We start from the raw sequence: 25,576 nt of genomic DNA on the forward strand, positions 1-25,576 counted from the left end.
GTTAAATTCACACTACAATCACCCCAGATCTATCAAGTATTTTAGCAACTTTTCAGATTCATTTTATACCTCAATTTCACTGTTTTGCCCTTGTCCCCGACCCAGACTTTTGAGCTTCTACTCTGTTTTTCTATAAGAAAACATTATATAATGTGTAATTATTCATGTTATCTACTAAAGAAAGAGTCAATTAAATAAAATGTATATCAATATCTATTGTGAGTATGCCTTTTATATAGTTATTTACACAAAATATACCTGTCCTTTGGTAGTGGTGTCATTTTCACCACTGAGGGCAAATTCCTCATTAATAAAGTTATGTCAAGAAAATGTTTATTTAGTTACCAAGGAAACTTGTTGCAACACTGAAACACATGTCCAGACAGTTGTTCCAGATGTGATGTCCAGAAGTTTTAGAAAAATATTGGTAAATATTGCTTGTGTAGAGAATATTTTTAATGTCAGTCATTTCCAAACAGGCTATAAATTATTTAATTGGTGGTATAATTAATTATTTTTTTTTGCATTTTATGTATTTAGTGTAAACTCTATGCTAGCTCTAATACTAGCCAAAGCATGCTAAGCAGTCTGTAATTTTTATCCAAAAACTAGAAGCGTAATTTCCATGACAGTCATTTCCATCACAAACTTAACTGCGGTAAATTACGGAAATGACAAAAATCCATAATGTTATTACTTTTTATTTTATTCTTTACTTTAGGCTTATTTAATAATGTTTTAAATTAATTTTATCTAGAAAATGCTCCAAGGTGTGCGCACAAGTTGAAAACCTAAGTAGTATTTTTGTTTTAGAAGATGCCACATAAAACAGCACAGACATAGAAGAAAAAGACACGATTCTTCAAAAAGACAAAACAGCAAATGAAGGGAACTCCGAAGAACTCAAGAAGGATTTTATTGTTTCAAATGCCATCATTGCAGAGGTAAAGCAAAAGTATCAAAAAATGCACAGTGCCATTAACAAACAAGTGGCTTCAAAAATGCTGAGAAAGTGTGGGCTGGTTTAAAGAACAAATGAAAACAGGCCAACAAGTCTTCAATATTCCAGGAAAAAGCAGTGTAACATAATTAGCACAGCCACCGAAGAGAAAATCACTAGATTCTATGAACGTAATGTCAACAGTGAGCAACAACAGGGGAAAAGGGCACACTAACAAGGAACAAGAAGAAAAAGCAGAAGCTCTTCTTGAGTGACACAATTCAGAACCTTTATCAGAAGTTTAAGAGGGAATATTCAGAGATTAAAATGTCCAACTAAGAATTCTGCAAAATACGTCCTTTTTGAGTTGTCAAGCCAACAGTCAAGGATAGGGACACATGCCTCTGCAAAACCCATGCCAATCTCCAGTTCATGGCGGACAACCTCAGTATCACAGTGATCAGCTGCAGCAACATTGAGAACCTTATTGAGTCTTTGTGCTGTGCGAACCTGAACAAATCGTTCATGTAAACAGGCTGCTCCCTTTTCCATGCATAAAAGCTTAAAACATCTGACTTTGATGTTGGTGAGCAGACATAATGGTTTGAGTGAAAAACAAAGCTGAAGAGAGAGAGACGGAAAAACAAAGAGGGAAACATGGAGAAGTTCACTGTACATTTGACAGTAAAAGAAAAAGTGTGTGGCCCACTGTAGATTCTACTGGAGGACTTCTCCAAAGGATTGAAAGAGAAGTTGGGGAAACACTCCAAACTGAGAGAATTAAAAGAGAATCTGTGGAAAGAGGAGATCATCATGTATATTGACTTTGCAGAGAACTACTTGTGTAAATACACCAGAGAAATCCAGGCAGTTCACTTTGGTGATTCTCACAAGCAGGTGACCCTCCACACCTGTGTTGGACATTCCACAAATGATACAGTTTCACTTTGCTCATTGAGCTCTTCTATATGTATGACCCCTCTGCAATCTGGGCCCATCTCTCAAAAACACTGGCCTAATTCCTTGAGCTCTGCCCAACCGGCTACTTTTGGAATCTTACTTTGTCTTAAATTAATTAAATGTTTAACAATAGTTGTTGTTCAAAATGTTTGCAGTAAAATATTGTTTTCATAAAACATTTTTTACATAGATGTCATTTCCACCACACCTTGTCATTTCCACCACACCCATATTTTTGAGGTAAATTAGTATATTATGTATAATTTACATTGATTGATTAGATAGGGAAATCCTATGGTTGTTATCATAATCTTACAAAAAGGTTGGGTGGAAATATCTTATTTTCATGATAAATAAATGTTTTCAGCTGTCACAAAGTTAAGTTTATACATTCAGGCATTGTGTTGAATTATTAATATTAGGAAAACCTTAAATCACTGAAAATAACATTCATTACAAGTTAATGTACACATGTATAATAAATATGTTATAAATTAATTGTATGATATTTCATTTTTAACGAAAATGAATGTTTAATGGCGTGATGGAAAGTACATTTGTCTATGGCTGTCTGAGAATATATACATTTCTGAATAGTACGATCGCAGGCATTATCAGATGTTATTTCTAGACAAAAAAAAGACAATTATAATACTGGTAAAATGGTGTTTCAATGTGTTTTCTTTTCTGAAAGCTTGCAAGGCCAAAGTGCCCGAAATTGCAGAATCACCCAGATATTATAAAAAGGCAAAAATATCAGTAGCAACTGATAATGTAATTTTAGGGCAAGTCAGTTAAAAATAAATTATTATTTACAGTGACGGCCTGCCCCGGCCAAACCCTAACCCGGATGACGCTGGGCCAATTGTGCACCGCCCTATGGGACTCCCAATCACGGCCGGTTGTGATACAGCCTGGATTCGAAACCAGGGTCTGTAGTGACGCCTTTAGCACTGAGATGCAGTGCCTTAGACCGCTGCGCCACTTTATTAGTAATAGCTACTAATAGGTAATAACTTTTGCATTTGTAATGTAATAAATTCTGATAATGTAATAAATTGCCAATAATGTAATACATTTGCTAAACGGATAACATAACGCTTTTGCACATAATGTAATAATGATTACATTGTGTTGATTATTACATTCTGAAATTGATATTTTTTTCCCTTGAATAGTGTAACTTAAACAAATATAATATTCACTTTTTTGTCATGCATATCAAGTGTCATGCTTCAGTAATAGCTGACTACACACCAAACCACGTTCCTGAATCCTAGCTCTAAACCTGATTTTAGCAGTAAGACCCACAACCCCAGTCAATCAGTGATTCAGTCAGTCAGTCTGTCTAAATTAGGGAGTGAGAGAGTGTGTGCCTGGGCATGCAATTTTTGTTGTTCATATAACCCTGCAAACAAAAATGAGTCATTAGGACGTCCCCTGAGCGTCACAAAATGGTCACCTAAAGTGTTTTGGACATTGCGTCATGGTCCCCTGGAGGTTTTGTCTAGTTCCCGGTTTGTTAGAGTGGTCACTCGACCATCTTGTCAATATAATGGAAATCTGTAACCATACCTCTCTGGCGGTCATGTTGTTGGTCATGATGTTGTTGTGGATACATCAGTCGTTGCGGGCGGGGCTACACGAGTCTGGTTCCATCTCGGAAAATGTTATTCTTGTTGTTATTCACTAGGGTTAATGTTTTAATAAAATAGTTAAATTCAATCCAATTTTTTTTTGGGGGGGGGGTATAGAATTCTGGATTTTTTGTTTGTGTATGAAGTATTTGGCAACAAGAATTTTAAAAAATTACAATAATTTCAGTGGTCTTGTTATCATTGCAATAGTAACATATATCTTTCATGTCAAAAACATAGGCAGTGTTCATAATGGTAAATAAGTATTTTGCAAGGTTTCCCAAAATTCTGACACAAATTTACATTCAAAGAACAAGTGAGACAGATTCTCACCTTTTTCACAGAAAACGCAGATGTAACATTTTCCTGAATCATTATAAGATTTTTTCAGAGTGAATACAATTGCACTAAAATTGTTTATTTTTTGTATTCTTTTATTGATATTTTTTGTATGTTTGAGTATTTTCTTGTTAATACCCGTGTTTTGTTTTGTTAGACATGTTTGATGTAGCAATATAAGTTGAAAAAAAGAAAAAAAAGAGAGAAAAAAGTCTGGTTCCATCTCCACACTGTAAGGCAAATTGGCCTGTTATAAGGAGTGAAACTCCTGTTGAATATTTGTGTGATTAGAATTTGGCTAATCACATGACTGCAAGGTGGGTCTTCAAATGTAGTTTATTTTCTCTGACTACACTGGATATTTGCAATAGTATCCCCCCTCCAAGTCTGTTGTGGCAATGAACGCAAATAGTTCAAGTGTGACACTTCAAAGCGTATGCACATTTTCAATCCGAAACAGTTTATGATATAAGGACGTTAGTTTGTCTCCGGCAATGTTTTTTGGGGGGCTGATTGTGCACACGACATTTTTCCCCTCGGGGCAAGCTGAAGTCTGCGCCCCTTCGTCGGTGATTGGTCAACAGTAGGGATCCTTCAATTAAGTTTTTTTTTTTTTTTACTTGCTTAATACTGCACCAAACATCGTAATGTAAAATTGCGCGACTATTGTCCCCTTGGCAAAAACGTCAAAGTTAATGACCGATTTGAGTTATTAGATACATTTTGACTATTGAGGCATTCAGACTGCTGGCTACAGAATCTCAAGGTGGACAAATGGTACGATTGCAGATTATTTTTCTAGTTTTTCCAAACGAAGGTCTTTTAAACGAGCAAACTCGTTCAGTTCGTTTAGCAGAGTTCGGCTAGGCGCCGGCCGAACCGAAAAATGCCATTAAAGAAAGTGGTTTTAGTGTTACATTATTGGTTTACGTTATTACACCATTATAAAAAGACGCATCATGTAATAATCACATTATGCATAAAAACATTTGTTATGCATTCAGCATATTTACTACATTATCAGCATTTATTACTATAGCAGTTGCTACAGGGTCTTGAAAGGTAAACATGATCACAAAGACACACGTTGGTACCAAAAACAGATTTTATTTGAGTATAGCCTATATGAAATGAGTTGAATCAGTATTCAGTACTGTGACATTTAAAATGAAAGGAGGGGGGAAAAAGTTTGATTAAATAATAGCCTTCTACAATAATTCTGTGTAGACAAAATGGCTAAATTATTTTCTAAATAAAAACAGAAAGGCTCTGGGTGTAAATCCCTGAACAAGATACAGGTCCAATAAAATTATGTAATGCAACCATTACATGATAAAACTACAAGCCCACAAACCCAGCTGGTGTACAGTAGATGCAACTCACATGCTTCTCTAAATAAGCCATTTCCTCCATAGCTTTAGAGAGTTACACTCAGACCAATATCAACACATTATCCAGTGGATTCACTGACAGAGCTCTGAAGAGATAGTCCAGGAATCACAGTCTATAAACAGTAGGCTACCTTGCTGGTCTCCCCAGTGTAAAATACATTGCATTGATATATTGGCACAAAAATAGGCATATTCCTTGAAAGCGTAACTTGGATAGAATCAAGGGGTTGTTGAGTTCACCATACAATGTTTACAGTTGCATACAGTATTGTTTGCATTTAAGCTGTGTGTACTTACATCAGGGCTTCACCTTGTGCACTATTTATATAATTAAAAAGTGGAATAGAATGCACAGTAACTTTAAGGATGTTAAACGTTTAAAAGTATCTCTGCTATGAAATGTCTTAGAGGATTTCTCTTAACGAGTGGTTATTAAAAATATTAACTGACCAGCACTTTGTATTCAATGTACACAATATTCTCACAGTAAAATGTAACTGTCTCCTGTATGCAGAATACATTCTAATGTTTATCATGGCATGCTCTTATATACTGCATGAGCCCTTTCTGAACAGAAGACAACTCCTAAACCAGTCCAGCTAAGGTTTAAGCTCTAAAAAGGACTGGGTAGGCATTGGCGGTGACAAAGTTACAATATTACCCATCTGTTGTATTATAAGACTCCTATTTTTCCAAACATTAAAAGGGAGTCAAATATTATTTGTTGTAAATTAATCTCACATACATTTTATAGAAACGTTCAAATACATAAAATCAAAAGGCAACAAATGCTTGTTTGGGGGTTTTAATGATTGTGCGTCACAAGGCTAAAGGGGTCTGATGACACAACCGTCTGCGTCACAAGTACTAAAATAATGACTGACCCACAGCCTATTTCCAGTCAATGCTACAATGACAATTTTAACCATCTGTTCTCAGTTACTCAGACAGGAAAAGAGAAAGAAATATCACCAAGGCCTTTACTTGAGCAGTTGAAAAAACAAATACAAATGATAAAAAACACAACAGGTCAACTGCTCCCTCTAACATGACACCTTTCAAATGGTTTCAGAAGACACACTCAACCAGTGAGCAGCAACCTCAAACACTAGTCCATGTACGTATATTCCTTACAAAAGCAAAACTATTTGGGCTTGAAATCATACGACAGTCTGAGCATCAGAGAGAGCAGACAGGCCTAGACCTGATATGGATGTCCATAACACTTCAGGGGCTGATAGAAGAATGCTGGAACTATGCACACCATCAGAGTACAGAAAATACACTCAAACTCAATCTGACTCGCACACACACACTACCTGAGCTACACAGACACTTCCCCCATACACACACAAATCTCCAGGCATAGACAATCTACTCCTTAACTGAAGAGTTTCACAAAGCAGCCCTGGCAGTAGGGCTTGTCATTCTGCTCCTTGAATGTGCCCTTGTTGAGCTGCTTGAGGCAGAAGGCACAAACAAAGTGCTCAGGGTGGAACTTCTTGGCCATGGCTGTGATGCAGCGGCCCGTAATGGGCTTCTGGCAGCCAGAGCAGAGGGACCCGCGGCGCTCGTGGTAGTGAACCTCACAGTAGGGCTGCCCATCATGCTCAAAGAAACTCCCGTTCACAAATGGGGTGAAGCACTCCTGCATACACAAACAGGGAGTAATGAGTAAGTACACGAGTCAGGACTAATAACAAGATGAATGCCCTTATGTAAAGGGAATAAGGCAGAATACAGACCCTGCAGACAAAGCACTCTGGATGCCAAAGGGAGTTCAGTGCAGAGATGTAGTTCTCCAGGATGGCTCGGGCACAGCCGCCACATTTAGGCGCAAACATGTCAAAGTAGTCCTTCCTACAGTACGCCTTCCCATCCTTCTCATGGAAGCCTTCAAGAGACACAGATCATGAGTTCTGCACCTCACTATAAAACTGGTCATTACAAGTGAGCTCCAAGAATGGGTCAAACTCACCCTCTGGGCCAAAGAATGATCCACACTGAGCACAGAAGAAGTGCTCAGGATGCCATGTCCTGTCCAACGCAGTCACAACTTTCTGTAAACATGAACATTGGAACAGTAACTCACTGCTAGCTGCTATTGCTACACTATCTGTCCACTGCCTTAGTTGTAATAGTTATTTTTGTAGTATATGGTATTTACTTACATCCAGAATAGGTCCGTTGCAGTAGTGGCAGCGTGGGGAAAACAGGTTGTGGTAGTCCTTCTCGCAGTAGGGCGCCCCGTCACGCTCAAAGAAGTTTCTGGAACCTATCTCCTCCTGACAGTGGGTACACACAAAGTGCTCCGGGTGCCACGTGCGCCCCATGGCAGTCACCACCTGGACACACAAATCGACAGTTTATGTAAATTAACCATGCCAACAAAGCTCAGCAATTAAATGTAATGAGAGACCATGATCTTAGAAAGGCCATCGGCTTAATCTCAGGCCCACCCAAGCCCCTTACCTGTCCCACGATTGGTTTACAGCAGGCCCCACACACTCCCTTGGCCACGGTCTGCACACCCAGTTTATGGAGGTCAGACTGCAGGCTGCCGAGCATGTTGTCCAGCTTGTTGACCTGCGTTGGGGGGCCTCCAGGGCCACCTTTCCCCTGGGCCATCTGTCAAAAGATGGAGGGTGAGAGGATAGGATGGACACCAGAGCACAGTGCATTCTCTCATAAAAATACATCTGTACAAATAATTAAACAGTGGGTTTAATGAAGGAAACTGAAGGCAGTGAGAAAGAGAGAAGGCGTTCTGTTATAGAAATAGAAAAGGTAGAGAGAGCCATGCCTGCATTGGAGGCAAGATTGGGTCATATTCGGTTTGACAGCCAACGGACACCAGGACTTTGGGGGGAGGTGGTGGTGGTGCAGGCTGCACTGGTGGAGAGGGCGCTGGCTTGGGGGCAGGGGCCTGCCATACTGGGACAGGTGGGGATGGAGGTTGTACAAGCGGAGGTGGGGGAGGTAGAGGAGCAGGGGTCTGCTTCATAGGTGGGGGAGGGATGGGTTCCTGGGGTGGAGGAGGGGGGCAGGGGGGAGGCGTAGGAGGGGCAGGGGTCTGCTTCATAGGTGGGGGAGGGATGGGTTCCTGGGGTGGAGGAGGGGGGCAGGGGGGAGGCGTAGGAGGGGCAGGGGTCTGCTTCATAGGTGGGGGAGGGATGGGTTGCTGGGGTGGAGGAGGGGGGCAGGGGGGAGGCGTAGGAGGTAGAGGAGCAGGGGTCGGCTGCATAGGTGGGGGTCTACTGGGTTTTTCTATAATAGGAGGGTGACGAGGCGCTGGGGGAGACTGGGGTGGGTAAATGACCCTCTGAGGTAGAGGGGACTCTGGGGGAATAATGATCTGAGGAGAAGAAGAGACAGGGACAACCAGAGAGAAAGACAAAATGAAAGGTAAAGAACTGAAAGTGAAGTAAAATTTGAGTAAAAACTAATGAGAAATGTGCAATAGTATCTGGGATGGTGGGAGCCTGTTGTGATCGTATCCAGGCCAACCTTGTCCACCTCGTTCGCGGCCCTGTCGCCACGGAAGCGCTGTGGCTTGGACATGACGATGATGCCCTCAGTGAGCCAATCGTCCGGCTGCTTACGCCGGCGGTCAGCCAATCGACCAATCCCCAGCTTCCCCTGCAGCTCCTCTATGAGGCGGTCCTGGGAGCTGCTCTTGTTGACAATGATGGGGCCCACCCGCCCCCTCCGGGGGTGATCCTCTCGGTACATGGGGTGTACGTTGGAGGTCTCCTTGGTGCGCCTAATCACTGATTTAAGCTAGAAGGAGAACGAGCATCAGGAATCCACTGTGATCCAGTTACAATACAGCAGGCCAGGTGAGTGGTTCAGTTCAGAGGAAGTCCATTCAGATCAAGCACCATTCCAGTTCACTCAAAGACAAAAGCAGCCACCTCCTCACGCGTGTGTAGCAGCAGTGGGTAAAGTCGTCCAAAGGAATGTGTCAGTCACACTCATGTGGTCTCACATGCGCAGACCCCATCCAACCTCCCACAGTCCCCATATGCTCCCTGACCATTTAGCAGAACATAGTTGTGCAAGATGGGGGTGTCATGCCACACTGGTGCAACAAGTGAGGTAGTCATAGGATGTGGTCACAAATTAAATTGTGTGGTTTAAAAGAATAACATGCCAACAAAGGACACAGCCAGGCAGTGAACAATTAGCCACTATGCAGTAACAGCAAACATCCTAGTGTGCAGATTGTAATGACATTATCTCAACAACAAAAAAAGAACAGATGTTTTGGTATCAAAACAACCAGCTTTCTGAGACGGCAGAAATCTGTTATGCTATTGTATGAATAACATTTAACACTGACCAGGGTTGGGGAGTAGTTAGTTACATGTAATCGGATAACAAAAAAAACCCGAATCAGTCACGTTATCAGCAAAAATATTGTAATTAGATTACAGATACTTTTAAAAACTAGATAACGTTTAAATTTAGAAAGGATGTTTGCAAAAAAAACGGACACCTTTCTGTTTTCAAGTCAGGATTGAAAAAAGGTGCTAGTTTAAGTTTGTTCCACGTGAGCAAGCCTGGAGACGACTATGATGGAACCTTTGTCTTCTAATGCCTCTTAAGGGCAAAGTAATCCAAAAGTATCAGATTACGTTACTGATTACAATTTTGGATAGGTAAGTAGTAACTAATAGATTACATTTAGAAAGTAACCTACCCAACCCTGACTGTTGTTTCTGTATGTGTTTGTGCAGATCCAAAACAGTGTGGCGGCGAGGGCAGTCCCATACATGTCCAGATGCTGAGACCCTGTCCACAGTGGCATGCTGCAGCAGAGGCAGGTCCAGGGAAGCATCAGGAGTCCCAGGGCAGGAGGAGCCATCCAGGGACTCATCCATCCAGCTGGCCTCAGTCGTCGGGGTCATGCTCCCATCTGTATAAGGTCTCTCTGTATTAGGAGTCATACCACCATCCAGTCCATCTTGGAGACACATGTTCAGCTCCACATCGGCCCAGTCCATGAGCTCCCTATACCCATCAACATGTCCACTTATTACTGACCCATCCCGGGTAAATGTCCCTTCATGGGTACTTGCCTCGTCCCCGGTTCTTGCCCCGTCCCGGGTACTTCCGGTGGTGTCCGGCTGCAGCTTATCCAGGGCTTCATCCAGAGAGGGCTCAGCTGCAGGGACTGGCTCCAGCACTCTCCTTGAGATCATGGGGTTAGTGAGAGCTGGGGGAGGGGGGGGCTTGGGATATGTGACCAGAGATGGCGAGGGGGCTTTCGAAGCAGTGAGAGGAGTAGGGGACTTGGAGTAAGAGAAAGGAACAGGACTAAGGCTCTTAGTAGTAGTTGGAGTAGATAAACTTAGATCCATGTCAGTTAGGGGACTGGGGCTTTTGGTAACAGAGGGAAGAGTTATGCCACGTTCTAGAGAGGGACTAGGGGATTTTAAGGGGTTCTGGTCCAGCGTGGTGCTGGCTGAGGTGAGTGATGGTTTAGCAGCATTGAGAGGACTGGTGTCTGTGCTAGGTGAAGGTTTGGAGTGGTTGAGGAATACCAAGGACTTCTGATGAGAGGACAGCATGGTGGCAGAGACGTCGATGAAGGCTTCTGGTTCACTCTCTTCAAAGAACAGAGGGCTCTGGAAGGTTACAGTTGCTGGGGGAGGGCTTGATAATGAGGGATGTGGAGAGGACACTCCCCCCCCACCTTCCTCCTCTATGTGCAGCTCCCAGTCAGGCAGTGAGAAGAGAGGGGAGTCACAGGCAGGTTGAGAGGGAAGGAGGGGGGAGGGGGCAGCTGCAACAGGGGAGGAGGGGGTACGTGGATGAGGATGGACCTCCAGAGTGCTGCTGGGGGAGATTTCGGCTTGATCCAGCTGGGGATCAAAAGGTTCATAGACCCCAAGGAGCCAAGAACAGGACAGGACAGGCAGGAGCGGAAAAGAACACCACAAGAGCAGGAAGATAAAGAGAAATAATCAGATCAGAAAATATAGAATCTAAGGAATCTAATAAAGGATTTATTTCATAAAAGGACAAGTGTAAGTCCTGTCAACACACACACACTGCTGTGCACCTTGAAGTCGGACAGGGAGGCCATGAGCTCGTCTAGCTCGCGTGTAGCACAGGATGCTGAGATTCTGGCCTGCTGCTGAGAGGGAGAGTCCAACTCACTGTGAAGAACAGAGGGGCTGGGGATGCAGAATACACAAACAAAGCACATGATCAAACACAATCCAACCTGGACCCCCTGAAACAAGTTATTATTCATACAATCATTGCATGTGATCAGATAGAGCACCACAATCCAGCCTACAGTAGATTATTACCATCATCTCATTGCTAGTTAGCACATATCCTATAATTCAAAGTTATGACAAACTCATCCTTGTCCATCTGTGACTCTTGAGTAGGAGTAACTGCCAATATCCTGACCTGTGATTGGGTACAGAACCCTCCAGCTCATCCAGCAGACTCTCCACTGTGGGCCGGCCATCCTCCACCACCCTGGTCCCATTCTGTTTGGGCTTCTCCTGAACGGGAGGGCTCACCATGATGTCAGGGGGGCCCCCATTTTGCTGCACATAGTTGGTAATGCTGCAGGATGGCAGGGGTGGGGCGGTTTCCTCTGTGGGTAGAGAGGACAGCGGGACATCGTTCATCATCACAGTAACATGCAGTAAACACATACTGCAAGAACAAAACCACCTGTTGCACAGTTGATGGCATCACTTTGGTGATATAAACACCAAAACCTAGTGAATATTTATGTAGGATGTGGTTCGCTGTCTGTCTACCTGTGGTGGGGAAAGAGGGAGAGTTCTGCTGGACAGCATTGAGCTCCAGGAGCAGCCGGTCTAGCTCTGACAGGTTACTGCCTAGCGCGGAGCTCATGGCAGCCGCAGATGGGTCAGCAGACTTCTGTTTGTTGGGGAAACTGACAGAGGCAGAGAGACAACGGTGTCAATTGTGTGTAAAGTGTAAAACAAACAGTGACAGACGGTCTAGTAGTCTCCCAGTGGAGGTCCCTTCCTAGGGATCTGTTCCTATGGCCCTTCTGCCTACCTGTAGACGTGGTCCTCTTCATTGTGGGACAGGGGTGGGCTGCTACTGTCCCTGGACCATGAGCTCTTCGGAGCTGAACCCAAGGACTGCGGAGAAGAGAACAGTCACTCAGTTCAGTCTTGAAAAGCCATTTACTGAATGATATGCGTGAGTGTGAGTCTGATGTGTGACTGACCTGTTGGGAGGAGTGGAGGGAGTCAATCACAGAGCCATTCAGAGCCTCAGCGGAGGGAGGGGGCGGCACCGGGGGAGGGACTGACACATCCTGGTAGGAGTTTCCCCCAGTGGGGAAAGAGTAGGGGGTTTCCTCAGACAGGAACACAGGCCGCTTGGAAATGTGGGATGTCGTGGATTCCAGGTCCGCCAACAAAGCGTCTGAGGTGGTAAGAAATGCTTCCATGGTTAGACACAGTTTAGAGCTCTGACACTCATAAATATTTGACAGAAATACAAACCCTAATGCTGCCACAGTATCGTGACATCACGAGGGGAGGGCAGACGTTGGGTCGTGACTCGAACACTATTCTTTCCCCTCTTTACAATCATTCACAGAAGATCAAGATGCAACATCTTTTCCTATGCTTAGTATGAATGTCAATAGTTTGCAGATTTAGTTATGTTGCCTCCGTTAGAATGTGAAAAATGTAAAGTACGTAATGTTTAGGGCTGGGAATTGTCAGAGACCTCACAATACGGTATGTATTGCGATTCGATACTGTGATTTTATTGCAATTTTATGTTCCAAACATATTGCATACTATACTGAGTGTACAAAACATTAAGGACACCAGCTCTTTCCACAACACACTGACCAGGTGAAAGCTATGATCCCTAATTGATGTCACTTATTAAATCTACTTCAATAAATGTAGATGAAGGGGTGGAGACAAGTTAAATGATTTTTAAGCCTTGAGACACTGTATGTGTGCCATTCAGAGGATGAATAGGAAAGACAAAAATGTTTAAGTCCCTTTGAACTGGTTAAGGTAGTAGATGCCAGGCGCACTGGTTTGTGTCAAGAAGTGCAACACTGCTGGGTTTTTCACACTCAACAGTTTCCCATGTGTATCAAGAATGGTCCACCGGCCTCCCGGGTGGCGCAGTGGTCTAGGGCACTGCATCGCAGTGCTAACTGCGCCACCAGAGTCTCTGGGTTCGCGCCCAGGCTCTGTCGCAGCCGGCCGCGACCGGGAGGTCCGTGGGGCGACGCACAATTGGCATAGCGTCGTCCGGGTTAGGGAGGGTTTGGCCGGTAGGGATATCCTCTCATCGCGCTCCAGCGACTCCTGTGGCGGGCCGGGCGCAGTGCGCGCTAACCAAGGGGGCCAGGTACACGGTGTTTCCTCCGACACATTGGTGCGGCTGGCTTCCGGGTTGGAGGCGCGCTGTGTTAAGAAGCAGTGCGGCTTGGTTGGGTTGTGCTTCGGAGGACGCATGGCTTTCGACCTTCGTCTCTCCCGAGCCCGTACGGGAGTTGTAGCGATGAGACAAGATAGTAATTACTAGCGATTGGATACCACGAAAATTGGGGAGAAAAAGGGATAAAATTTATTTTAAAAAAAGAAAGAAAAAAAAAGAATGGTCCACCACCCAAAGGACATCCAGCCAACTTGATAACTGTGGGAAGCATTGGAGTCAACATGGACCAGCATCCCTGTGGAACGCTTGCGACACCTTGAGTCCATGCCCCAACGAATTGAGGCTGTTCTCAGGGCAAAAGGGGTGCAACTCAATATTAGGAAGTTGTTTAATGTTTTTTACATTGCATGTCTGCTGCAGAGGGACAAGACATTTACATCTCATCCAGAGTGACTTACAGTTAGTGCATTCATCCTAAGATGGCTACCACATATCACAGGCATAGCCATCAGTAGAGTCAGAGATAAAAGTCACGGTGCGGAGGAGGATTATTTAAGATACGGTTAGAAGAGGTAGGGGTTCAGATGTTTTTGGAAGATGGGCAGGGACTCCGCTGTCCTAGCTTCAAGGGGAAGCTGGTTCCACCATTGGGGTGCCAGGACAGAGAAGAGCTTGGACTGGGCTGAGCGGGAGCTGCCCTCCCGTAGGGGTGTGAGGGCCAAGAGACCTGAGGTGTGCTTGGGTTGGGGTGTAGGGTTTGAGCATAGCCTGAAGGTAGAGAGGGGCAGTTCCTCTTGCTGTTCCGTAGGTAAGCGCCATGGTCTTGTAGTGGATGTGAGCTTCAACTGGAAGCCAGTGGAGTGTGCGTCGGAGCAGGGTGACATGGGAAAACTTGAAGGTTGAAAACCAGGCGGGCTGCAGCGTTCTGGATAAGTTGCAGGAGTTTTGACAAGAGGGCCATGATAAAATTAGTTTCAGTCATGGAAGTAAAAGTACTTCCATGGAGTTTTGGTGCAGGTACAGTGCAAAAAATTACATTGCGATATGTAACTGTCTCGATTTACACCCCCCCACCACCACTAGTAATGTGTGTAGAGACCTACACATTCTTCACCCAGCTTATTGTGCTCTCAGGCTGGAGTCTACCAAGTGGCGGGTGTCTAAACTGACAATTCCTAAGTGTATGAGTCAGTCCCTCATTCCAACCGGTCACTCAGCCTCCTCATTCCAAAAAAAGGCCCGCTCCCCAGGGCCCTCCACAGTAGTCCTGTCCTGCACCAGGAGCTAAGATTAGGTCATCAGCATAGCGCCACAGACACACAAATCCCCAGTGTCATTTCTAAACCCACTATGTCTGGTTAACATTCTCTCCCCCCGGCCATCAAATCTTTCTATTGGGCCCTAAAAAATATATAGCTCCTGTCAGTAAGTACCTGGCTATCGGTCTTGGCTTGTCCGTTGTTCCATTTGTCTTCAACAGAATAATTGTTTTCTCTTTTCCAAGAAGATTTGTGTGAGCATGAGACAGACAGCATATCTCCTCCAGGGTTATCAAGTGTACAGTACAGCATTAGTGTCCCCTAGAACACCAGAACAAAATAGACCCTGACATCACCCACTCCATCCATCCATCCTCAGTCAGTTAAGAATAGCCTGTTAAAATGTTGCACATACTGGGATGATGGCACAGGGAATCCTCAGTCTATTTTAAGTAACAAGCGTAAAACCTAGAGAACATTAAATTGGTTCAACTACATTATCTGATAAATAGAAAGTCTAAGATCCCAACTTTACAACAACAACTTCATGAGGTGAACCACAATAGTCAAATTCAAGTGGGCATCATACATACTGCACCGAAGACCACAGTCAAAAAGTCCATCTTAGGTCACACACACAAAATCTTCTTTAAGTCAAACAAAGCAAAAACACACATGCAAGAAACTAAGATGACATTAACAGTTAGGGAGTTATAGTTCAGAGCAAATTTTAAATCTTTACTGGGCAAAATTCCCCCTTACTATTACTCCCGATATGCCACCTGACGACCCAAGAGTATGTGAGTGCGTAACTGTGTATACAAAACAGAGGGACTGAGATGAGACAGAGAGGACTACGACTAGCTAATGTCCCATCTGCTAAGGGTGTGTTGGCAGGGGAAAACCAGAAACAGACACGGGATATTATTACAATTCCTTACTCGAAGCCTCTCCCTCCAACTCACCCCGGGGCTTCCTTTTTCTCTCATAAAAAAAGAAAAAAGGAACTAGGTGTCTGTCTACTTCTGTTAACCGACTTAAGTTTTTAGCTTGTAAAAAATAAAAGAATCTATATAGAGCCTTGACTTTATTTGAACCTATTCTCTACCACAACTTCCTTCCACAGTACTTCCTTCACTGTTCATTTATACCAGAGACCCCAACCAGTAGCTAGATGTTAAACCACATGGGAACAAAACCTATTTAAAGCTGTACTCTCAGCAAGTAAGTCAGTGCAAACGTGCTGAACTATAACTACCAGCCCAAAACGAGCTGCACCTGGTGCCGACAAAGGTCTCTTACACTCTTACAATAAAGCCTAATGAAAATCACTATCCTCTCTCCAAATGGTCATTCTTTTGTGAATATCTTACATGGTGTGGTTTCCCCTTTAATAATAAATAATCCTGAAAGTCATTACTGAAACACTAAATCACACATAGCCAGCTAGGTATGATATACAGTACACAGAATAACATTGACCTTACTCATGGCAGTGCAGGCCAGCCTTACCAACCCACTTTGAGAGGAATGGACACACCGCCAAGTTCCTCAGTATGCCAGACCGGGATCTCTAGTCTATTCTCTGCTTAGTATGACTAGATTACCCCCCTGCTGCTACTACATCTGACCCGGGCCAACCCCTGTGGTACTGATCAGTTGGAGATTCCAGTCAAAATCTAAGTGTTTCAATCATGCCTTTAATGGATATTTGGGTAATGTATGGACTACTCAAGGGTGTACCTAGTAGAAGCTGGTACCCACCTTCATTGTAAAGGGATAGTTAATTAAACTAAGAGCAATGAGTGGAGGATATTTAGTCATAGCTAAAGGTCTGCTGCGATACACTCCTGTATAGTGCTTCAGGCCAGGGTTACATTGACATAGATGTTTACTGGAGTGTGCTGGAGGAAATGCCACTGGAATAAATTCATTCATTTGTGTTGATTGTCCCTCCTGTGGAGGGCGGCGTTGAGTCTGAAACGTTGATGACAAAGGGGCTGTGGCTTGAGTTGGTTTGGGGGGGGGTCCTTTGCTTCTTAATACAGCTAAGTACTGTAAGCCAAGTAACACATTAATCTTTGAGATGGGTAAAGTCCACTCTTTTCAGAGCAAATCCTGACTACTTCTGAGAAAAATGCAATTATAAGACTGCTCACTTCTATGGGAAACGCATTCATTCTGCCATTTGGGGATTCTAAGCAGGCCATTAGCAAAAGAGATCAAGTCACCCGACTTTGTTTATTGCAGCTTCAATGACTTAAATAGATTAGCAATACATTCCGGTCGTGATTCTTTCAACAAAAGGGTCTCATATAAAGTCATGATGTTCAAACATAAGCCAACAGTCTAGTGTTGTGTGCATACTGTATGGGCATTCTTTGGGTGGTGGGTGTACGTGTATATTCTTGCCGCAGTCTGTATCCCCCCCTCCTCCTGCCCGTACCAAAACCCTGCAGTCTTTATCTGATGGGCGGGAAGGTGCATTCCACACATTCCACTGTCTGCCTCAGAGAGAAATCAGCCAGGGAGACAGAGGAGGGTGGCAAAGGAGATGGGGAGGCATGTGATGGAGGGCAAGAACAAAAGAGGGATGATTTGTACTAGGGTTGCAAAATTCCAGGAACTTTGAATAAATTCCCTGGTTTTCCATAAATCCTGTTTGGAGGATTCTGGATTTCTTGCTTGTTCCCTTCTGACTCCGGGAAACCTCCAACCGGGATTTCGGGGGGGAAAAAAAATGGGAATTTATTGAAAGTTCCCAGAATTTTGCAACCCTAATTTGTACTATAAAAACCGTGATATGTAACCTACATGAAAGTAGCAAATATGAAAACAAAACAAAATACACTGAACAAAAATATAAAACGCAGTGTTAGTCCCATGTTTCATGAGCTGAAAAATAAAAGATCCCAGAAATGTACCATATGCACAAAAAGCTTATTTCTCTCAAATGTTCTGCATACATTCGCTTACATCCCTGTTAGTGAGCATTTATACTTCACCAAGACAATCCATACACCTGCCAGGTTTGGCATAACAAGCGGATTAAACAGCATGATCATTACAAAGGTGCACCTTGTGCTGGGGACAATAAAAGGCCACTCTAAACTGTGCAGTTGTGTCACACAACACAATGCCACGTTTTGAGAGAGCGTGCAATTGGCATGCCGACTGCAGGAAGGTCCACCAGTGCTGTTGCCAGAGAATTGAATCTTAATTTCTCTACTATAAAGCTGTCGTTTTAGAGAATTTGGCAGTACATCCAACCAGCCTAGCAACTGCAGACCACGTGTAACCACACCATGCCAGAACCTCCACATCCGGCTGATGAAACTGTGGGTTGGCACAACCGAAGAGTTTCTGCACAAACTGTCAGAAACCGTTTACGGGAAGCTCATCTGCATGCTCGTTGACCTCAGGGTCTTGACCTGACTGCAGTTTGGCGTCGTAACTGACTTTAGTGGTCAAACGCTCACCTTCGATGGCCACTGGAGAAGTGTGCTCTTCACAGATGAATCCCGGTTTCAATTGTTCCAGACAGATGGCAGACAGCGTGTATGGCTTCGTGTGGGCAAGCGGTTTGCTGATGTCAACGTTGTGAACAGAGTGCCCCTTTGTGAAGGTGGGGTTATGGTATGAGCAGACAAAGCCACCCAACAACGAACACAATTGCATTTTGGCGATGTCAATTTGAATGCAAAGAGATTCCGCGACAAGATCCTGAGGCCCATTGTTGTGCCATTCATCTGCCACCATCACCTCATGTTTCAGCATGATAATGCACAGCACCATGTCGCAAGGATCTGTACACAATTCCTGGAGGCTGGAAATGCACAGCCCCATGTTGCAAGGATCTGTACACAATTCCTGGAAGCTGGAAATGTCCCAGTTTTTCCTGCATACTCACCCGACATGTCACCCATTGAGCATGTTTGAGATGCTCTGGATCAACGTGTATGACAGCATGTTCCAGTTCCCACCAATATCCAGTAACGTCGCATAGCCATTGAAGCAGAGTGGGATAACATTCCACAATCAACTCTATGCAAAGGAGATGTGTCATGAGGCAAATGGTCACACCAGATACTGACTGGTTCTGTGACCAACAGAAGCATATCTGGATCCCCAGTCATGTGACATCCATAGCTTAGGGCCTAATTTATTTCAAATTGACTGATTTTCTTATATGAACTGTAACTCAGTAAAATATTTGAAATTGTTGCATTTATATTTTTGTTCAGTGTATAATGTTTTGTAATACAGGATATGATTGGCCAGACAGAAACCATCATTCAATCAGATAAGAGAGGAAAAAATAAATAAATTTGTCAGTTTAAAAACAATGAAAGTACTATGCTATAATTAGACAATAACAATAGAGCCAGATCAACAAAGTACAAGATACTTGAGTCCAGGATAAGAGAGATGTTTTTATTACCCATGACAGGCCCAGGGAGCCATGCTTCCCAGGCGGGCAGGCAGCAGGCAGCCCGGGCTGGCCAGTTCATCTTTCCTACTGACACATTGGATACAGTGATGGGCCACCAGGGTTCACAGCTCACATGTTAATAGCTGGGGGGCACAGAGCAGAGCTGGCCAGAGCCACATGTAGGAAGAAACACTATCCCATCGGGCCTACCCAACGTGATATTTATACCAATCAGGAGAGACTGGGGCCAGAGAGGGGTGGAGAGAGAGATACCAGAGGAGAATAGTGGGCGGTGGGGTTACACCACAGAGAGAGTAGGGGGGAACAGTGAGCTTAAAGACATACTGAAGGGAGCAGAGACAGAGTGGTGTGGTGTTTCAGAGAAAGACAGAAGGATCTTGAAGCAAGATAGTGATGTTTCTTTTGAAGCCACTGACCCTAAAAATACCCGCCCAAGCAGCCCCATATCCGAAAGATGATACTCCCTGAGGAGAGTGCTGGACTAAAATAAAAGCGCTTCCCCACAAGTCAGTAAATCAGACGACAGGGAAGTCTAAAGACCATTCTGACACAGACAGTCACACTTAGACATTGAGGACAAACTCACACCAATAGATGTGAGATCGAGCAGCTACTGTGAATTCAGAGTATGTGTCTGTTGGGGGCGGGGGTGTGAAAACATCAAGAGTTGACTGTTTGGTTTCTCTTCTCAATGTTCAGCACTGAATCACACCAACCAACCTCCAAAAACAGCCAGCCAACTTCCATGTACTGCTCTGAGACCTCCACAGAGCAGAGTGCCACAGCCACACTGAGCTCTTTGAACAACATGCCCTGGGGTGTCCCAGCCTGAGTAATGTGGGAAGAATCCAGCGCGAACTGATTCCTGCTCCATTATTCTGACCCATCAGGAACATAATCAGCACTGTTCTCAGAGCCAAGAAACAAGGCCAGAGTGACAGAGGGAAACAGTTTAGGAAATAAAGGCGAGGGAGAGGGGACAACGACTGACTTTTATTGGTCAAAAACACATCCTTAACAGCGGTGGCAGAGCCTGTATCTCCTGCTGCGTTTCCTGAACCCTGAATGCTGATTCTGCTCATTGTTTTCTCTCCGTTTCCTCGGGATGTGAGGCAGGGTCTGTTGCCTAAGCGATGAGGTCAGCCATGCAGCTCCCCTCCCCAGACTCAGAACAGGATGGGTGTGGACAGAGCACTGAGAGCACAAGGACTGGACTAATTTACAGAGAGGACCATTCCATTAGTAGAGAAAGCAGGCCCACTCAAACACACTGTAGTGGTATGCATACAGTCAGTAACACTACAGGTCCCTAGGGGGGATGACTACCCTGGTAACACTTCCTCACTGCTGACACACTGAAATACATTAACTCATTAAGGATCAACTGCCAAAGTTGCAAGGATGGCTATGTGTCTAACTTAAAGTGTGGCTGGCAAACATCGTAAACATTTAGGATCACCCCATTTAACATGCACCAAGTCCTCTCTTGAACCAGGGAATATTTTCATTTTTCTATAAGGTAATCAACTAATGCAGTCCACATCTCCTCAAAGAGGATCACTGTTCAACAGATTGCAACATTGCCTCTCCTATAGTGTTGTCCGCTTGACCAGCTGCCAACCTATACACCACCCACACACTGCGCTCTATCCTGATGACCATTCATAACATAACCGAAGGCTGCTTCAGCCCACTGGGTCAGTCAGCCAATCTGTGTGCTCCCCCAGCACGGAGTCTACATTTCACAGGCTCCTGAGGAATTCACAGAGAGGAGAGTGGTGACTTCACACATCAAACACACCAGTAAGATAGGCCATCTGACACTGATTGGCACTGTGTGGGTAAAGAGTCATCAGGATGAAGGCTCAGCTGCACTGCAGCCACATCAGTAATGGCTCTGGGCCTGGCCACCACCTGATCAGAGCAGCGTGAGATGGGTCGGAGTCTCTGGAACGTTCACAGGTCTCGTCTAACCTAGTTACTCACACGGCACTACAGAACCCCCCTTGAAATGGGGACATATCTAGTACACTGAGCCAAGCAGAGAGGAGAGGATGGGATGATTGGGTTATGCAGCAGTAGGTCATCCATGCAGAGACCAGGGAATAGGGTTTTACTAGAAGGACGTAGTAGGACTAACTGAGGGTACCTGTTTGTAAAGAGCCCTCTATTTATTTACAGGGCCAGTGGAACGGAGTAGTGGGAGGAGGTGAGCCGTGACCCAGTGAGTATTTGGCCTTCGACCCTGACAAACAATGATGTTAGACATTCCACAGCAGCCTCTCCCCCTCCCTCAGGCCTGGCTTCCCGACTTAAGTGAGACGGCAGGCTCTCCCTCAGTTAACAATCAGTCCTTTCACTGGCCCAGAGCAGCTAATGAGCCCTGGAGTTATTCTCAGATCAGGCCAAGCTCAAAATATGGCTCCTCATCCCTCTACTTAAACAAGCCAAAAACATATCGCTGAAACTCAACATAGGCTAATTCAAATAGCTACTGGACAATTTTTTTAATGAAGATTACTTTATTGTCCATTTCCTTAGAGAGAGAATGAAAATGTGTATCACTTGATCAGTTCAATCAACTGGGACGATGGCCCACACCCTGAGGAATTGAAAGCACAGGAGAGAGAGTCATGCTTTGGTTGCTGGCCTGCCTCTAGCCTCTTGGCTACATGCCACCACCCTCCTGTGAATGAAGATGAAAGCAATTGCATTTATTCAATAACACACTTTCTAATCTGGGAAACACACTTTCTAATCTGGGACGGTTTAGTGATTTGGCCACCTGATGAAATCTATTTTTTTATATATATATATATATATATATACACACAGACTTTTGAGTTCTAAGTGTAGTACCAGAGGTCAAGGGTCAGTGAACTATAACAGTTGACTGGTCAGCTATCTTGTCACAGAAAATAGACTGAAGGGTAAATGGTGGCATTGGGGGGTGACCTATCAGCCAGCATGATCAACCAGACACTTGGTGCCTAAAATGCACTGATGCATGTAACCATGGAATATGATCTGTGCGCAAGTATGAACGGTGCAGGTTGGTGTATAGCAGGTTCGGCTATTTGAGGTATGCCGGCTCCAAGTGTTTCTTTGTGTAAATATCTCTGGTGCATATCCATGTGAAAAAGTGCTCTATTCTTTTGAAGACCCATATTACTCCAGGTCTGTAGGTGGCTACTCTAATGTCTGAGTATGTACTCTAAACATTAGGCTTTGGACAGGGGTCAAAAGGGTCACGAGACCCATAAAATAGGCCTACTACTTCTACTTCCACCACAGAAGGACTACCACTACAAATAAGAGGTCAGCTAGTCGGGATCCCTGGGACATCATTCCCAAAACCAGGGTCCCCTGATAGCATGGACCATCTAAGTAGGCACCCAACAATTATATAATAACTATTTCGTTTCACCTCTGGTATGCCATGAAAAGGTAGCAAGTCAGGTAGCAAGTCTGCTAATTTCAGCATTTGGGAGAGCTTCCATCCTGCCTGTTAAGGAGGCACAACATATACTTACACCTCATTGCCTCTAACAAGTCAGACTTTTTCTTTCCATATTTGACACACAAGAAACGACAATGGGCGTGATGATAAAAATTAAAAAGGGATAGACATACACTATTTATCATGTAATTTCACATGCGTTTCTTATATGTTAAATCGGAGGGCCTGTTGTCCGGACCTCTGGCAGTCTCTATGGGGGTGCCACAGGGTTCAATCCTCGGGCCGACTCTCTTCTCTGTATACATCAATGATGTTGCTCTTGCTGCTGATGATTCCCTGATACACCTCTACGCAGACGACACCATTCTGTATACTTCTGGCCCCTCTTCGGACACTGTGTTAACTAACCTCCAGACGAGCTTCAATGCCATACAACTCTCCTTCCGTGGCCTCCAACTGCTCTTAAACACAAGTAAAACTAAATGCATGCTATTCAACCAATCACTGCCCGCACCTGCTCGCCTGTCCAGCATCACTACTCTGGACTGCTCTGACTTAGAATACGTAGACAACTACAAATACCTAGGTGTCTGGTTAGACTATAAACTCTCCTTCCAGACTCACATTAAGCATCTCCAATCCAAAATTACCTCTAGACTCGGCTTCCTATATCGCAACAAAACATCCTTCACTCATGCTGCCAAACATACCCTCGTGAAACGGACCATCCTACCGATCCTTGACTTCGGTAATGTCATCTATAAAATAGCCTCCAACACTCTACTCAACAAACTGGATGCAGTCTATCACAGTACCATCCGTTTTGTCACCAAAGCCCCATACACTACCCACCATTGCGACCTGTAGACTCTCGTTGGTTGGCACTCGCTTCTTACTCGTCGCCAAACCCACTGGCTACAGGTTATCTACAAGTCTCTGCTAGGTAAAGCCCCGCCTTATCTCAGCTCACTGGTCACCATAGCAGCACCCACTCGTAGCACGCGCAGGTATATCTCACTGGTCACCCCCAAAGCCAATTCCTCCTTTGGTCGTCTTTCCTTCCAGTTCTCTGCTTCCACTGACTGGAACGAACTGCAAAAATCTCTGAAGCTGGAAACACTTATCTCCCTCACTAGCTTTAAGCACCAGCTGCCAGAGCAGCTCACATATTACTGCACCTGTACATAGGCCATCTATAATTTAGCCCAAACAACTACCCCTTCCCCTACTGTATTTATTTTGCTCCTTTGCACCCCATTATTTCTACTTTGCACATTCTTCCACTGCAAATCTACCATTCCAGTGTTTTACTTGCTATATTGTATTTACCTCGCCACCATGGCCTTTTTTTTGCCTTTACCTCCCTTATCTCACCTCATTTGCTCACATTGTATATAGACTTATTTTTCTACTGTATTATTGACTGTATGTTTTGTTTATTCCATGTGTAACTCTGTGTTGTTGTATGTGTCGAATTGCTATGCTTTATCTTGGCCAGGTCGCAGTTGCAAATGAGAACTTGTTCTCAACTTGCCTACCTGGTTAAATAAAGGTAAAATAAAAAAATAAAATGGAGCTGGTGTCGCCATTTAGAACGTTTGGATAACATGGCATGACTAACACTGAACCTAAAGGCTATAGTGTACCGTGTTACTTTGGACAACTTCAAAGCACCTACATGAACTGTAATGAGACGAACGTTTTAGTAAAAAAACAAAACGTGGATAACTTTGCGGCCTATGAGGGTAAAGCCAATTAATATGGGTGGTGCTGGAACCTAGTTTCTATATAAACAAACGATGTTGATACATCATCGGACAGACTTATGCCAAAGTGTTATCTAAAATAAAGTAAAGAATTTATTGAAGAGTTAACCATTGCCATTGTTCCATTCAAAGATGAAAAACCTGACATGAAAAGTGGATAAACGGGGTTAAATTCGAAGCTATTGAATGTAGTTTAGCCTACACTTTTCTGCCTGTTGAGTTCAGATATTAAAACAAATCTCTGGCCGTCGATTATCCCAAGATCTTGGAAGAAATCCCCGCTGCCTTGAAATACATGACTTTTTCCTCAACCCATACTTTCCGCTATGCTTAATAGAAAACGGCTGAGATTAGAAAACGACACGGTATGAAATTTACCTAAATCGTCCATACTTCCAGCGTTGGCTTCACCAGTGAAAATGTCCTGTAAAGGTTTAACAACTTTTCGGCGTCCGTGGTTTCCTTTCAAAAGCTCAATAGTTTACTCTGCTGAAGTTGGTTGTGAAGTACAGTACAGGACCGAGCTGCGATGTGCATGTGTACTTCACCGCGACGCACATTTATATAGCCTACGCAATACCCGACATGAAAGTAACCTAATTTAGCAGGCGTAAAAGAACCCGGGCCGTGTAAAGAACTTTCCTCTGATAAAGGGCGGCCTCTAGCGAGTGATAACAAAAAAGCCTACTGTAGCAGCCTGTTACAAAGAAACATTGTTACAAAGAAACATTGTTACATGAAAACGTTGTAAGCGCGACTGATGAAACACTGTTACACAAGTCAATACATAACGTACAGCAGCTACTCCTACCTATATTGTTATTATATGCATAGTAGCCTATTAATTGGACCTTACAAGGCAGTGTGGAGGTAAATTCCACATATTGTCATACATTTTTTTCTTCAGGTAGGGTTTTTCCCCCTCCAATTTGTGAAAAAAGTAATCCTAACACAAG

General features: G+C 44.0%; 1 protein-coding gene across 1 annotated transcript; it reads right to left on the reverse strand.

Moving 5' to 3' along the window:
- Window positions 1-4,975: 4,975 nt before the first annotated feature.
- pxnb (paxillin b) lies at window positions 4,976-25,193 on the reverse strand. The gene is made up of 11 exons (XM_039013362.1): window positions 24,999-25,193; window positions 12,499-12,698; window positions 12,324-12,409; window positions 12,056-12,195; window positions 11,694-11,886; window positions 11,335-11,449; window positions 7,740-7,895; window positions 7,439-7,612; window positions 7,246-7,327; window positions 7,013-7,161; window positions 4,976-6,915 (listed from the first exon to the last, which is right to left on the reverse strand). Exons 1-11 carry the CDS (start codon window positions 25,009-25,011, stop codon window positions 6,649-6,651), a joined length of 1,575 nt encoding a protein of 524 aa, XP_038869290.1. The 5' UTR covers window positions 25,012-25,193; the 3' UTR covers window positions 4,976-6,648.
- Window positions 25,194-25,576: the final 383 nt, after the last annotated feature.

This window comes from Salvelinus namaycush, chromosome 18 (genome assembly GCF_016432855.1).
Source record: "Salvelinus namaycush isolate Seneca chromosome 18, SaNama_1.0, whole genome shotgun sequence".
NCBI lineage: Eukaryota > Metazoa > Chordata > Actinopteri > Salmoniformes > Salmonidae > Salvelinus > Salvelinus namaycush.

Bases quoted from the DNA above. Each gene is read 5' to 3' on its own strand.
- pxnb (XM_039013362.1), bottom strand. The intron at 12,196-12,323 runs GTAGGCAGAAGG...TGCCTCTGTCAG, and splicing joins GAAGAGGACCACGTCTACAG to TTTCCCCAACAAACAGAAGT. The intron at 7,613-7,739 runs GTAAGGGGCTTG...TTGTGTGTCCAG, and splicing joins GTAAACCAATCGTGGGACAG to GTGGTGACTGCCATGGGGCG.